General features: G+C 41.1%; 2 protein-coding genes across 13 annotated transcripts in view; one reads left to right on the top strand and one right to left on the bottom strand.

Moving 5' to 3' along the window:
- Positions 1 to 4,971, top strand: part of bcl2l1 (BCL2 like 1) — a 31,980-nt gene extending 27,009 nt beyond the window's left edge. For all 9 annotated transcript variants that reach the window (XM_046056265.1, XM_046056257.1, XM_046056258.1 and 6 more), the window contains one exon: positions 699 to 4,971. In XM_046056265.1, coding sequence (XP_045912221.1) covers positions 699 to 842 — 144 coding nt within the window. In that variant the 3' untranslated portion in view covers positions 843 to 4,971. The remainder of the gene's footprint in view (positions 1 to 698) is intronic.
- A 1,561-nt stretch (positions 4,972 to 6,532) lies between these two features.
- LOC123975111 lies at positions 6,533 to 13,337 on the bottom strand. 4 transcript variants are annotated; one of them, XM_046056289.1, is made up of 5 exons: positions 13,181 to 13,337; positions 9,060 to 9,159; positions 8,265 to 8,429; positions 7,380 to 7,511; positions 6,533 to 6,938 (listed from the first exon to the last, which is right to left on the bottom strand). In XM_046056289.1, the coding sequence occupies exons 2-5, from the start codon at positions 9,157 to 9,159 to the stop codon at positions 6,805 to 6,807; spliced, it is 531 nt and encodes a 176-aa protein (XP_045912245.1). In that variant the 5' UTR covers positions 13,181 to 13,337; the 3' UTR covers positions 6,533 to 6,804. The 4 variants fall into 4 exon arrangements, with proteins under 4 accessions (XP_045912245.1, XP_045912246.1, XP_045912247.1 ...); XM_046056290.1 differs by lacking the exon at positions 13,181 to 13,337 and adding an exon at positions 9,286 to 9,442; XM_046056291.1 differs by lacking the exons at positions 9,060 to 9,159; positions 13,181 to 13,337 and adding an exon at positions 8,869 to 9,034 and having other exon boundaries at positions 8,265 to 8,470.
- Positions 13,338 to 14,841: the final 1,504 nt, after the last annotated feature.

Genomic DNA, 14,841 nt, shown 5'->3' with positions numbered 1-14,841 from the left:
ATCAGTGGTGACTCAGTGGGCCATGTCCAGCTCAGCTGATCCAACTTGTGTTTGCATATGACATTTGAGCCTGACTGGTGCCTCCCTGTGGCCAGAGATTAAAACTGCATGGTCTGCAGCTCATTTCCAGGAAATGATTTCAGTGGGCGGCGATGTAGGCTTGGCAAGCCGAGGACGGTGGAAAAGAATGTCGACAACAACGGTTCTACAGGGATCTGCTGCAGAACTGATGGGATGCCGGAGAGGGGAGGGGATGACTTGGTGGAAAAAAAACTAAAGCAAGATTTGCAGTGACCAGTCCTGACGCTGAATTTGTTTATCTTGTTGTTACTGTGCACAGCATGGATGCAGGTGGCTTTTGGGGCTTTTTGCTAGTTGTGAGCTCGCCTTATCTGTAATATAGCTGCGGTAGATGGAAATTTCCAAATATGACTGTGTGGGTTCTGTCTACAGTCATTTGGAGACCCAGCTGTGGGTGGATCTGATGCTGTCTGCTTTTATTGAGCCCTAGTGACTTTTACAGAAGGGATTCTACCTGACTCTTAACCTGCATGTGGGGTTTTCTTTGAATAGGGGTTTTTGGGAAGTCTGCATACATGTGGGTTTTTTTCAGATTGTAATCAGTCAGCAGCAAATACCACGGTGTTAACCCTTTTCTTTCCTGTATTCTCTCTCTCTTTTTTTTTTTTTTTTTTCAGGAGCGCTTTGCTGAAATCTTCGGGCAGGACGCGGCGGCAGAAGGCAGGAGGTCTCAGGAGAGTTTCAAGAAGTGGCTGCTGGCGGGGATTACCCTGGCGACTGGGTTCGTGGTGGGCTCAATGATCGTCCAAAAACGCCTGTGAAGGAAGATGCACGACAACTCTCCTGACAACCGTCCCTTATTGACCACCTCCACCTGCCTCATTCACTGCCCTCAACCTACACACCACGAAGTTATAATGAAGGTCCCGTTTGTCTCGTCAGAACTGCTGTTGAAGTTTACTCCCAGCCCACCCCACATCGCCCAGAGTGGACTACGAATCCACACGTGTTGTTGAACTTTTGAGAGAAAAACAAAAAAGGAAGAGTTCCTCGTATTCATGTGTTCACCTTGTTCCATGCTGGTGAGAAATGTGTAGTTGTACAGTGACAGACGTTATTCTTTCACTCACTGAACCAGTCGTTCCTTCTGTTCTTTCTCCGCTGGTTCCTGTATTATTTTTCTTTCTTTATGTTTGTATGTATTAGCTTTAACAAATTTTGGTTTCCCATTTTTCTGAGAAGCTCAAACTGATTCAAGTCTTCACAATTAACGCAAACCGGCCTGGTGTCTGTGTGTCGTTGGGACTGGACGCGCTCGACGTGTCTCATCTTGTTTTGTTGCTCGTCCCCACAGACAGCTCTACAATAGCTTTGTATGTGCCATATGGAGAGTGAAAGCAGGGGAGGATGTAGCACCTGCCCCTACACAGCTTCTGTAGTTCCTATGTCCTGCCAGCCATCCTGATTGCCAACACATACAGTATATTATTTTCCATGACTCCACAGGCCGATGGTTTTGTCTTTCCCTTTTCTACATACTTATTTGATTTGTATGAATGGTAAATGAAAAAGGAGTCAAACTGATTTTAGTTAACAAAACATGGGGGTCTTAAGCTAAAAGCCTAATGGAAAACAAACTCCTGTGCTTGTTTGTGTGTGTGTTGGTGCGTTTTTGTTTTCGATTTGTGAACCATTAAAACCCCACTGCTGCCGCTGATGTGTGCTTTATGGTCATACTTGGCCTTGGTTTGATCCTGTTTGTGTTTAGTCAGCCCGTTGAGTGCCAGACCACCGTGTGTGGCAACTTCTCAGAATCAGAGTAACTGCAGTTCATACAAGCAGGGCGCCATGGCTCAGACCCTCCATGTTTACTACACAGTAGCTGAGGAATGCAGCAAATACTGTAGCAACACACACAATAGATAGAGCGGCACCGATCACAGCAACAGCATGAAAGATCCTTTTTAACCCTAGGTGTTAAGTTAACACTTTATTTTAACCCCCCCTTAATCATTTATAAGCAGTAGATGGTGGTTGGTTTATAACACACTATAATGTGGTAGAAAGCAGGTATCATTTAATAATTTGTAAGTGTTTATTAATGTATTGGTCAAAAATTCTGTTCTCCTATTAAGCACCAGCATTAACTGGTGTATAACCGTTAATAAATGATTGACAAGATAACACCGTTTTAATCGTATTTCATGATGGATAGTTACACACATGAACAAACCCTTAAATTGTCATATCATACATCTATTAACTGTTCACACAGGCAGGTTTAATGAAGACGTGGTGAGCATGAAGGCTGATTGTTGACCACAGGAATGTTAAATTCTTCACTCTAGGCATCTCATGGCCTTCATCAGCAAGCAGAGTTTAGTTATCATGGACAGTGAAGAAGATGCATTTGTACACAAATGAATAGAAAAATAAAAATCATAATAAAGGCATAATTAAGAAATATATTAAATAAATGCTTTATGTCAGGTTGACTTAATATATAACGACTTCAGCTGATACTGGATGTTTTAGGCTAATACTGATATCAATATTTGGAAGTTTACAAAATCTGGAAACTATATATCAGCCGATAGCAAGTTTTTTCATACCTCAACACATACAAGCAAACAACCTGGACATAAATGCCTTAGTGTTCCTTACTGTTTCTAAATGACCTCAAACTTATCAGCTGGCATATACACTAACATTTCAATATATGTGATTTAATGATCCAGCCAGTGTTATATTGTTGTTCATTCATTATTGGCTCATACTTAATTTATAGATGCTAAGTTATAATTTCTAACTGTTGGAAAAAATACATTAATATACACCTGAAATATCCTCATATTGGTTTATAACTACATTATAGTGTGTTACAAACAATTTATTGTTATAGAGCAACAATCAGTTAATTCATCGATAAGTCAACGGCAACACTTTTGAGAATCGAGTAATATACAAGCAAATACGACAAATACCATTTTCACCTGTGTCATATAATTTTAAATTATATATTTGGGTTTTGGTTTTTTGGTCGGACAAAATAAGACATTTGAAGACTTCACTTTGGATGCTAGGAAACTGTGACTTTAGTTTCAGGCATAGTTTATTATTACTGCTCAATAGGTGGGTTAAAACAAAGCCGTTGTGATTGATTTGCAATAAAATCTTAATCATGTGCAACAATGATCAGACTACTAATTCAATAATCATCCAAATTTACATTTGTCAGTGACACAGTAATGTGAACATAGAGTGAACATCATTGCCTTTTGAAGATTTATGTAGCAAACAGATGAAGCTGCTGTCTTTGAGGAGGCAGTGCAGTTCTGCATCGAATGTGATTTGAGTTAGATTTGATTAGAAAGGTGTCATTATGTGTCTGTTTACCGTCTTAAGCGAATCAGCAACTGTCATTGGCTGTAGGACCGTGAAACTAGACACCCAAACCTTCATAGCTTATCTCACACACACTCACTCCAAATTATCCATGCATTGCTTTCACACTCACGCCTCTCCTCCTCCGTCCTCCCCAGACACCTCAAATCTGTCAAATCTCCATCCGTCTCTCCTTCTCCTTCCCTCTCCACACAGCTCCACCTCTTCCTCTGCGGCCCCCTTGGCTGTCACCACGCCTAGTCACGTGTGTCAGTTACAGCTGGCCCACCTGCTGCTCCACACAAACACACCTCGGCATGCACGCACGCTTGCAACGTACACACCTGCCAATCACATGTAGTCCACAAGAGACAGGGAGAAGGAGACTTGTCTTTGTTTCTAAACATCTTTCCATCTTTAATTTAAAGGTTGAAGTCGGAGGAGTTTCACGCACCAACAACTGGCAGCTCGATTAATTTACTGGGAAGGGAGGGACGGTTTGGGGGTTGGGGGGGGGGTACTCTTCCCTGTTTCCTGCGCTTAAATGTTGATCTTATTCCAAATACTGTGTACAGCTAACAACAACATGTCCTGGGTTGTATTCATGTGTGTTTGCAGCGCAATAAAGCACAACACAACTCTGGAGGACGGGCAGGTGCCATTTTCTCATCAAAGAAAGTTCAGCACAAGAGGAAACATTAAAGGAAGGGACTGTAAAACAAACAAAAAAAACCACAATCTGGATTTACACGTGAAACATTCATCACTATGTAGCCAGGGTCATCTTTAAAGCAGGGCTCATCTCTTTTCATCGATGCTCCTTTTTATCCCCATACAAACATTTACATACATGGATTTCTCTTTCTAAAGTCCTGATTGTTATCCTTGGAACAAAAAGTTCCCCAAATGAAAAGAACGGCATAGACTACTGATGAGTCTCATCCTCTAAATGCTTGAGTCCGGAGCATCTTATTAGCCAAGGTCTGCTCTCATACATTCCAGTACAGTATATATATTTTTCTAGCGCCCCACCAAGAAGCTGCTCGCAGGCTTTTCTTCGCTGCCCTGGCCCTCACTGAAACAAGTTCCCTTCCTACGTGTGTGTGTGTGCGTGTGTGCGTGTGTGTGTGCATGCATGTGAATTTCTGTGTGGCAAAATGTTGTTGGAGGCACAAATTAAGGAAGTTTGACAGCATTGGCACGACCCTATATATATATATGCTAGTTATTTAAACTGATTAGAATAGTTTGTTAGCGTAGTAACATATTTAAGAAAAACAGAACTGATGGCTTTTAAACATTATTTATATTTGGTGTAAAAAGCATAATTGCGCCCCTTCAAATGGCCTTAAACTCCATTTTTGCATTGTCATTTGTGATTTCTTTAGGATTATTGGACTGCCACTTGACAAGGATATTTTCAAAAATGTAGGTTTCTGATTCATTCTTGTTGGTCATAAAGAGTACAGAATTAAAGATTGCAACCATATCCAGAGGTCTGTACATCTTGAATGCTACTGTAAAGTTTTAAATGACACTGAACCTAATAAAGCCCATGTTGGAGGATGTACTGAGTCTGTCTGTCTTTTTTCAAAGTAGTAGGTGGGTGTGTTAAAGCATTCATGCATGAAGAGTTGCCCATTAAGACAAGATACTTCCTGAAGAAGAAATCAGCCAGAAGAAAGTAAATTTTATGCCCAAAATGACTGCTCAGCTGTGAAGAAAGGTTAACCATTACAACTAATGTGAAGAGGAAACACAGATAAAAAAGCACTGCTGTGAGTTATACGTATATTATACAATATTGTCTACTGTTTAATAAGATAATGGTTAGCTAGCAGCTCTGTGCTGTAGTGCTAACATGCTCACAATGAGGATCCAAATATGCTGATGCTAAATCATTCATTTTGATAACCCAGTTTATTTGAAACATTGAAACAAATCTCAGTTTTATTTGTTAGTTAATCAGCTTTGCCTCTCTGTTACTCTGTTTCTATGGAAACAGGAAAATCATTCCTTTTGATTGGGGAAAAAAAAGCTGTCACAATAAATACAAAACCTCTGTTGGATTATTTAAAACTAGCCTTTAGTTACTTTGAAACCAAGTTGCTCGTTTCTAATGTTTAATTATGACATGATTTTGCGGCTTTGTGTGTTTTTTCTAAATATTTGTTATGTTTCAGTAGCCCTACTTTTTTTAATGCACCTCCTGGTAGTTGGGGTTTAAATACAGTAGCTGAAGTACTTAGAGCCTTTTACCAAAGTCATAGAGGCAATGTTAAAACTTGTCCTGCATTCAAAATCATAGTAAAAGTTAACGAGTATTATCAGGAAAATGTACTGGATCAAAAATAAACTTACACAATATGCAGAATCAAATGTTTAATCTGCAAAATGTCTGTCAAGGTTATCATCCAGGTCATAGTTTTCCAAGATACCCGATCATATAAAAGCTCTGTCTTTCTATAGTTGAGTGAGTGAGCGAGCAAGCAAGCGAACATCCATACATATACACACACACACACATTCAAAAAAAAAAAAAAAAAAAAATACAGTTAACATATTTCAGCTTAACTTGTTTTAACAAAAAAAGTTTATATTCAAACATGAACAGTGAGGCCGACGTGTGTAGCACAATTGTGAAAAATGAAACCTGATTCAATAATACTTAAATAAACATGTTGCATTGAAAACAGTTTCAAATATTCCATACCCACTTGAGAGGCAGCTGTAGTCAACCTGCAAATAACAATCAAATATATGTAGTGGAGTAAAAGCACAATATTTCCCTGTAGTCAAGGAGAAGTATAAAGTAGAATGAAATGGAAATACCCAAGAAGAGTACCTCAGAATTGTACCTAACTGCAGTACAAAAAAGGCATTAATGTACTTTTTGTGCATTGTTTTGCATTTGAACAAATATGAACATGGCACCAAATGTAATCGGCTGCACGGTCCTGACAAACCAGCGATGCTGACGAGGAAGCAAAAACCCACTAGCGTCGGTCGCCAATGCGTCTCTTAAGGTGAGGTTTACTCAATGCACAGCCTCACTGGCTTCATTCACAAAGAAGCATACAGAGTAGCAGTTCAGCAGAGCTTAATCCAGACAATAAAAGAGTCGGACTGAGACATAAGCAACTTTTATTAATATTATAATAATATGGTTACATCAGCACGGACATGGTCATCACCATGACACAAGGCTACTGACTGACAGCCAGAGGTGGCACAGAGTAAAATGATCCCAGAGATGTTGACAGTGGATAAGCTCCATTTTTTCAGTGGTTATGAAAGTTATAATGCGACATTCAAATTGAGACTGACTTCAACAGCAGTTTCAGAGAGTGGAAAAGGTCCGGACTCTGCCCCCACCTCTGCCACAGTCCAGTGGGGTCTTCACTTCCACTGGCCCTTCTCATAATCCCACTTGGCTGCGAAGCCATGGACGGGGTTCACCCTCATGTCTAACATCCTCTTTAGCTGTTTGGCCTGCCAGTCATCGTCAAAGGTCCTGGGGCGCTCAGGGTAGACTAGAGCAAACAAGGACGAGAGACAGACAGCAAGTAGCACTTCAGTGAACTCTAGTGCAGTGAATATATAAAGAAAATGCTGATGAACGATTTGCCTTTTATTCTGGTATTTGGTGGACATTTTGACCTGTTTAACACTGCTGTAACTCATCATCATTAAAAAGGCTTAAGTCTATTTAGATGAGTCAGTTCCAGGGTCTGGTGTGGTGCAGGCTGGTTAACTGGTGCGGCTTACTGGGATACTTAAAAGGAACAGAGCCACCGCTAATGCTGTTAGTTACAGCTGGGCCTTTTCTGCTTTGACAAGTCAAAACGTCTGCTGTGAAAAGGCTCTGTGACAGTGAAGAGACAGTGGCACCAGGTGTGCGACGTCAGGTTTCCTGTTCTTAGCCACTTGCATTGTCAAATTTGAAAGAGAAAAGAATCTAAGGGCAGATTTACCGTAGACTGTCTGCCACCAGACCACCAGGCCAGTGAAGCCCAGAAAGATGAAGATACCCCCGAGGACAGTCTTCCACTCTCCTGTCTGCTGCTTCATCTCTGGGAAGGTCTGACAGAACGTCAGCCGGTACACTGCAGGGTGGGAGAGGAGAAGTGAAGGACAGGAGAGATGGGCGAGACAGTGGTAAAGAGAAATTGGGGAAGTGTGTCATTAAAGCAATATCATATTTCTCGTTTCTCATATTGTATTGTGTCACAGTGGTTGATAGGCAAGCACGATTACTTCACACATACTGAGTGAAACCAGAGGTAGTGACAAAATTGGAATAGTCCTCACAATGTCCTCGGCTGGCCAGGGACCTTTGTTTCATGTCATACCATTTCTCTACAGGTCCCCTGTCTGAATCTCTACCATCATTATCAAATGAAGACAAAATGACAAATAACTCTTTGTAAATTTGCTTTGAAAGGTTCAAACAATGGGCGCATTATTGCTCCCCTTCTTTAGTTCATTCTACAAAACGTGATCACAAAAGTTTATTATTAGATTACACACTGCATTATAGTTTTTGTCAATGCGAGACAAAAGTACTATCAGCCAAATGTACTTTTTGTATAAAAAGTGAAAGTACCCTCCAATATTTGATTGTTACTGAAGCAATAATGTGTAACATGTAGTATTCTAGCTACTTCATTTACTGTATAACAATTCATTATGTTCTGCAAGTTACTAATGTACTTGGTACTTTGCACCAGTGGTTACCCTGTTCTTTTAAAGGAAGTGTGGACTGAGTGTATTATATTCATGTGATGTTAAACGTGTAGTGACGTGTGGGTTTGGCTGTAGTGCGAGCCGCCTCAGCCTGTGAGTAAAGAAGCCCCTACAGGCAATCTTCTCCTCTTTGGTCAGCTGGCTCCAGGGTCCTTTCTCCTTCTGTTTCAGGCTCTCTTCGGCACCAGTCAGCACATCTTTGTAGCGTTTGTCAGGCAGAGGGGTGTCCCGGCGGTCCCAGTACATTGGCTGAGACATGTCCACTGACTCTGCCACCTCTGGATGGACAGACACAGGACGGGTCACCTTTGGATCACTGCTGCAACAATGTTCAGTCAAGAGACATTTTTATAACGCTGGCTTAGAAAACAGTAACATTTTCTCTGGTGAGTCCTACCTATGATCAAACAAAAGTCCTAAGGACCATCAGTCTATAATGGATGTCTAGCACAACAGCGCCCTCTGCTGGTTTTAGGCCACTTCAGACAGAGGCCTCCTGTTCTGGTACACAGACCTTCTGAACATAAAAAAAAGGTTCATACAATTGTAACACCTACCACGTCAATCTGTGCTGCGTTCTCCAGCTTTATACCAGCAAACATCCACATTAACACTCTGCAGGTAAGCTTTTTGGATACATATAGCCTACAGGTGTTGCAGCAATTTGTGACACTGGTGGATTAATAAAGACTGTTAAAAAGGGGCCGATACACAAACCTGTACAACACCTGTGAAGCAGCCATTAGTCAACTTCGAGCCGGTACCTTATGGAGGGAGACATTTGAAAAACACTCCGACCCCTCCTTCCTTCACTTTATCCACACTGACTTTCCTAAGCGAGGAGCTTACACGGGTCTACTTCTGAGGCAGAAAGATGTGGGGGGGGAAAAAAAACACATTCATGGTACCGTGACCGTGGCTCGCCATCCTCGCGCTGCTGGTGGTCAAGGCCAGTGTCGCGCGCCGGGCCATGAGGCTTCCCACGCGGCCTGCAGTCAGGTGGAGCATCTGAAAACAGGTCGGCAGTGACAGACATGTACAGGTAATTACATACTTTTAACAGGACGGGCATTGCTTTAAAATACCTGCAGGTAAAAAGCTTCCAAACTGATATGGCCAATTATCAGTAGTTACCGTCTGAGTTTAACAAACACGATTTAATGCAACAATAAACGCAGAAATTGGCTTGAAACAACCAGGGCAGCGCACAGTCAGATGCTTCAATAGCCTTTTTTTGGAGTGATAGAAGAGGGATGACCCTTTTTTGGCTAATTAATCAGCTTCTGCAACCAGTGCAGCTGGCACTAATGCTGCCTTCAGGTGCAGTTGGAAATGCTTTTAAAAAGTAAAATTGGAGCTTGTACATTCTGGCATGATATGAACCCCACTTTGTAAACTGTCATTTAATATGAACAATTTAAGGAGCTTTTGTTTTTATAAATAAAACACATTATTTAATAATAAACATATGTTCAAAGTAGGCTATTTTACACTTTTTCACCAGCTCTGACATAGGTGTCATTTACACTGTGGACGCTGTCCCCATCACTCTTTAAAATCATTTGTTAAAAATGTTCTCATAAAATAGCTTGCACCAAGTAATGTAAACTAACAAATGAAAATGCTTTAAAAAAGGTTTATTTGCACAATAAGAAAACATGCAATGCGCTTTAAATATAGAAGAAACAAATGGGAATTGTCAAAACAAAAATAACTTAAGCTCATAAAAAGAACAAGCAGCTCATTACTGCATTAGAATCTGTTATATATTTTTATATTTATGTATTGTCACCTGCCAGCTGAAGATTTTGATTCTCTTTAAATAAAAAAAGACATTTCCACCATAAATTGTAGTTGAAAATCTCTCCAGATAGCAGGAAATTAAGTGTTTAATGCTCAAAATCGTCTGGGGGAGGGACCCTAGACCCCCCACTCATATATTTCAATCTTCAAAATGCTGTTAAAAAGTCTCATGACACACTCTTATCATCACGCCCCTAATCTGAGCCTTTATGTCCCCAAGACTTTTCAACACAAAGTGACGCCCTTGGTCTCTGACTAATAGTTTTGTTTAGATGTACAACAGCTAACTTTGGACAATAAAAACATACAGTATTATTTAGTTACAAAGAAAATTGTATTACAGTGGGGAGAACAAGTATTTGATACACTGCTGATTTTGCAGGTTTTCCTACTTACAAAGCATGTAGAGGTCTGTAATTTTTATCATAGGTACACGTTAACTGTGAGAGGCGGAATCTAAAACAAAAACCCAGAAAATCACATTGTATGATTTTTAAATAATTTATTTGCATTTTATTGCATGACATAAGTATTTGATCACCTACCAACCAGTAAGAATTCCGGCTCTCACAGACCTGTTAATTCTTCTTTAAGAAGCCCTCCTGTTCTCCACTCATTACCTGTATTAACTGCACCTGTTTGAACTTGTTACCTGTATAAAAGACACCTGTCCACACACTCAAACAGACTCCAACCTCTCCACAATGGCCAAGAGCAGAGAGCTGTGTAAGGACATCAGGGATAAAACTGTAGACCTGCACAAGGCTGGGGTGGGCTGCAGGACAATAGGCAAGCAGCTTGGTGAGAAGGCAACAACTTTTTGGTGCAATTATTAGAAAATGGAAGAAGTTCAAGATGACGGTCAGTCTCCCTCTGTATGGGGCTCCATGCAAGATCTCACCTTGTGGGGCATCAATGATCATGGTGAAGGTCAGGGATCAGCCCAGAACCACACGGCAGGACCTGGTCAATGACCTGAAGAGAGCTGGGACCACAGTCTCAAAGAAAACCATTAGTAACACACTCATAGATTAAAATCCTGCAGCGCACGCAAGGTCCCCCTGCTCAAGCCAGCGCATATCCAGGCCCGTCTGAAGTTTGCCAATGACCATCTGGATGATCCAGAGGAGGAATGGGAGAAGGTCATGTGGTCTGATGAGACAACAATAGAGCTTTATGGTCTAAACTCCACTCGCCGTGTTTGGAGGAAGAAGAAGGATGAGTACAACCCAAAGAACACCATCCTAACCGTGAAGCCTGGAGGTGGAAACATCATTCTTTGGGGATGCTTTTCTGCAAAGGGGACAGGACGACTGCACCCTATTGAGGGGAGGATGGATGGGACCATGTCTCGCGAGATCTTGGCCAACAACCTCCTTCCCTCAGTAAGAGCATTGAAGATGGGTCGTGGCTGGGTCTTCCAAGCAGGACGACGACCCTATTGAGGGGAGGATGGATGGGACCATGTCTCGCGAGACATAAGATGCATCTCAAGGTCATGGAGTGGCCTAGCCAGTCTCCAGACCTGGACCCAATAGAAAACCTTTGGAGGGAGCTGAAAGTCCGTATTGCCCAGCGACAGCCCCGAAACCTGAAGGATCTGGAGAATATAAATATTAAGTTCCGCTTTTCTGATGTATCAAATACTTCTGTCATGCAATAAAATGCTAATTAATTATTTAAATATCATACGTTGACTTTCTGGATTTGTTTTAGATTCCGTCTCTCACAGTTGAAGTGTACCTATGATAGACCTCTACATGCTTTGTAAGTAGGAAAACCTGCAAAATCAGCAGTGTATCAAATACTTGTTCTCCCCACTGTATAAACAGGACAAAAGCAGTGGAATGAACAACAAGTTGTATTTACGACTTGTATAAGAACAGAAACTACAACCAACATTTCATTAAGGCACAAATATGATATTTAGGTTATTTTTTAACTATTGTTCACACATAAATCTGCACGTTGTGGACGTACTTATCTCTCTGTGTGTTGTTGTTCACAACTGTGAATCGGAAGATCTTATTAAAAGCTTTATAAAGGTGGCCTGGGTGAGTGCCAAATCCCTTCTTTGCCAGTCTGGCCACCTAATTAGCTTTTACTTTTAAACACACTACAGTGTACATAACATGAAAAAGCAGCAACTATAATATAATTCAAATTTGTGACCTGCCAAAATAAATTATACACAATATAATGCAGCTCTGTTATTGATGCACCAAGGAAAAGGGGGTGGCTTTAGGTCACAGTGATAGCTACACGGTGATTTTTGCAGGGTTGCAGACAGATGATCTGTCTGATGATAGAGGCATTACTGTCAAATTAAGCACTTTTAGATGTTAAAGCAAAATTGTGCCTTATATGCGAAAGTACCATGTGAATTTGAGTGTCAGTGAGATCAGATGAGACCATAATAACAGAGCATACAGAACTTTAACCTCACATTGATTTTGGAGAGAGCTGTTCATGTTCCCAGTCTGTGATTTCAAGTTACTAAGAAATGAGGAATAATGTTTAAATTATCGAGTTTCTCTCATATTTCTTATGTGTTTGTCCTTTCAACATGTCATTCTGTGGCGCATTCTACAAACACACACACACTCATACACAGCCAATGAAAATGGCGGAAATTGGCAGTTAGTCAATTTAAGAGTACAGTGTGACCTTCTGAGAGGGAAAGAACTAAACAGAGAAGTTTAACAGGTTTCACCGACACATATTTAAAGTAAAATACGTGACTTTTTTTAAGCCACACTCTTTGCTCTGTCATTTTTTTTATTGCGTGGAAGAAGCAATGTTTGCCTTCAAAAACGAAAAATCATTCAGCATTTATGTTGCATACTTTTTCAAACATTGTAAAGAAACAGCAGTCCCTGCATGGTCCCAAATGGCACGCAATTATATGGAGCAATCTTTTTAAGCACTAGATAATGTTTTTATTTTGGTATGAATATAGAAGCAGCGACATGCTTCATTCTGTCTCTAGAACATTTTTTGCTTCCTGTACCAACACAGCTGCTGCACATTTATGCAGTTCTAGAAATCTCTCAGTTCAAACTGTGTCATGGTTTACTATCTTTTCTGCACGTCCGCCACGCTCCCTAGCTGTGTGAGGTTGAGGGAAGGGAGGGGGGGGAGTCTATCCCGCCGTCATCCCCTCAAACACTCCTTGCCAAACACCATTATAGTCTGTTTAATTGATGCAGCAAAGGCAGATACTCACGGTAGTTGTAAGAGAGTGAAACTGCCCGATTAGAAGATGCAACAGCAAAAGACCAGATCGAAAAAGAAAAGGGCTGCTTAGGCCTTCCTTTCTTCCCTGCTCTTATCACCACATAACACTACGCAGGAATCAACTGGTGGGCGGGTAAGAGAGAGTGGATGGGAAGAAGAGAGAGAGGGAGAGGGAGGGAGCTTGGGAGAGAGAGACCAGACCATTGCAAGTAAACAATCCAACAAAGCATGTGATAGGTCTGGTCAAGTCAGAAAGAGCTGGTGGGTTGAGTTCAGCTCCAGATCACTGAGACAGCACAGAAAAACTTTCTCTTCTTTCCCTCTCATTCAGTCGCTCTCCTCCACGATCGCATCACAGCTCTAGTGCAGTAGTGCAGGGACACGATGGGTTTGCTTTAAGTGAGGTTACATGAGGACACATAGAGGGCTATATTTTACAGCAGGCAGGAAATGGGAGAGAGTGCGTATGTGTAGACAGAGCTTTGTGCAGCTAAGAAAGTAAACAAAGACAGACACAGATAAGTTGTGACATTTCACACTAACGCCTCCACAAGTGCAGGTTGGCGTCAACCAATTGTTCTTGCTGGCGGTGAGCCCAGGGGCAGGGTGCCTCTGGGTGGTACATGGTGCTCAAGGCAGCCAACAATCAGCACAGGAGGAGAAGGGAAGGAGAGTCACAGGGGTCAAATAAGGACAGACTGGTTCATAGTAACCCCAGACTGCTTGGCTGTGTGAGCTTCCCTAAACATTCTAAACACAGCTTAGATAGTATTAAACTTTTTATATTAATTATATATAAACTATTACTTAAATCGGCAACTCTGCGGTCATGACTAAACTCTACAAACTCAAAGAAATGTTCTTTGACTCTTTATTATATTGTCTTTGTGAGTTTAAAAGACCAACCCACGGTCTTACAGTTACATTTTCTGCCTAAAACGTGTTCTCAGTATTAAGCGTGTATTATTGGATACGAGAGGGGAATGTAAAGTAGCAGACCACAGCAGCCGTCTGGTATCATGTTGTCAGTCAGGAACTTTTGTGTGATTGTTCAACACTGATGTTGTGTTATATAACCCTAAGAATACGTGTTATAGCTCACTAACCCTGCCTGGGTTCACAGTCTGCATATTCACCTTGCTTTCCTGCACCAACACAGGCCAAAGTCCATTCAGAGTGACAATGTAATTTGGCAGGAACTGGCTAGTGCTCATAAATTATTATCCCGTTTGAAATTCTTTATGCTTTATCTGAGCAGATAGTGCTTGTCTTACAGTTGTGCTGTAGTGTTTCTTAAACTGCAGTGGTGAAACGTAACTGAAGCACATTTATTGAACTATGCAACTGTATGTTTCAACTCATCTCAGAGGCGCATATTCCACCACTTCATTTATCTTACAGCTAGTTATTAGTTGCACTGCAGAGTCAGATTTTACACAGCAATGCTTTCGTCATTTAATACCTTTTGGGGAAGTTATTATTTTCTGCTTTTTCTATGGACTACGTCCATGTAATAGCTTCTATGATCATTGTTTCTTTTTTGGGTAATATATGTGATTCATGTATTAATTTTGACAAGCAAAATAACAGGCCTCTCCAGCCACTGTGAGAGATGGGGTGGAACTGACCTCTTATTTAGGAACGGTCATT

This window comes from Micropterus dolomieu, linkage group LG08 (assembly GCF_021292245.1).
Source record: "Micropterus dolomieu isolate WLL.071019.BEF.003 ecotype Adirondacks linkage group LG08, ASM2129224v1, whole genome shotgun sequence".
Classification (NCBI taxonomy): Eukaryota; Metazoa; Chordata; class Actinopteri; order Centrarchiformes; family Centrarchidae; genus Micropterus; species Micropterus dolomieu.
This window is presented reverse-complemented; position numbering and strand designations above follow the sequence as displayed.

Coding starts and splice junctions, on each gene's coding strand:
- LOC123975111 (XM_046056289.1), bottom strand. CDS start 9,159: ATGCTCCACCTGACTGCAGGCCGCGTGGGAAGCCTCATGGCCCGGCGC. Junction 7,512..8,264: donor CAAAGAGGAGAAGATTGCCT/GTAGGGGCTTCT, acceptor CCCACCCTGCAG/TGTACCGGCTGACGTTCTGT. Junction 6,939..7,379: donor CTGGTGGCAGACAGTCTACG/GTAAATCTGCCC, acceptor TGTTTGCTCTAG/TCTACCCTGAGCGCCCCAGG.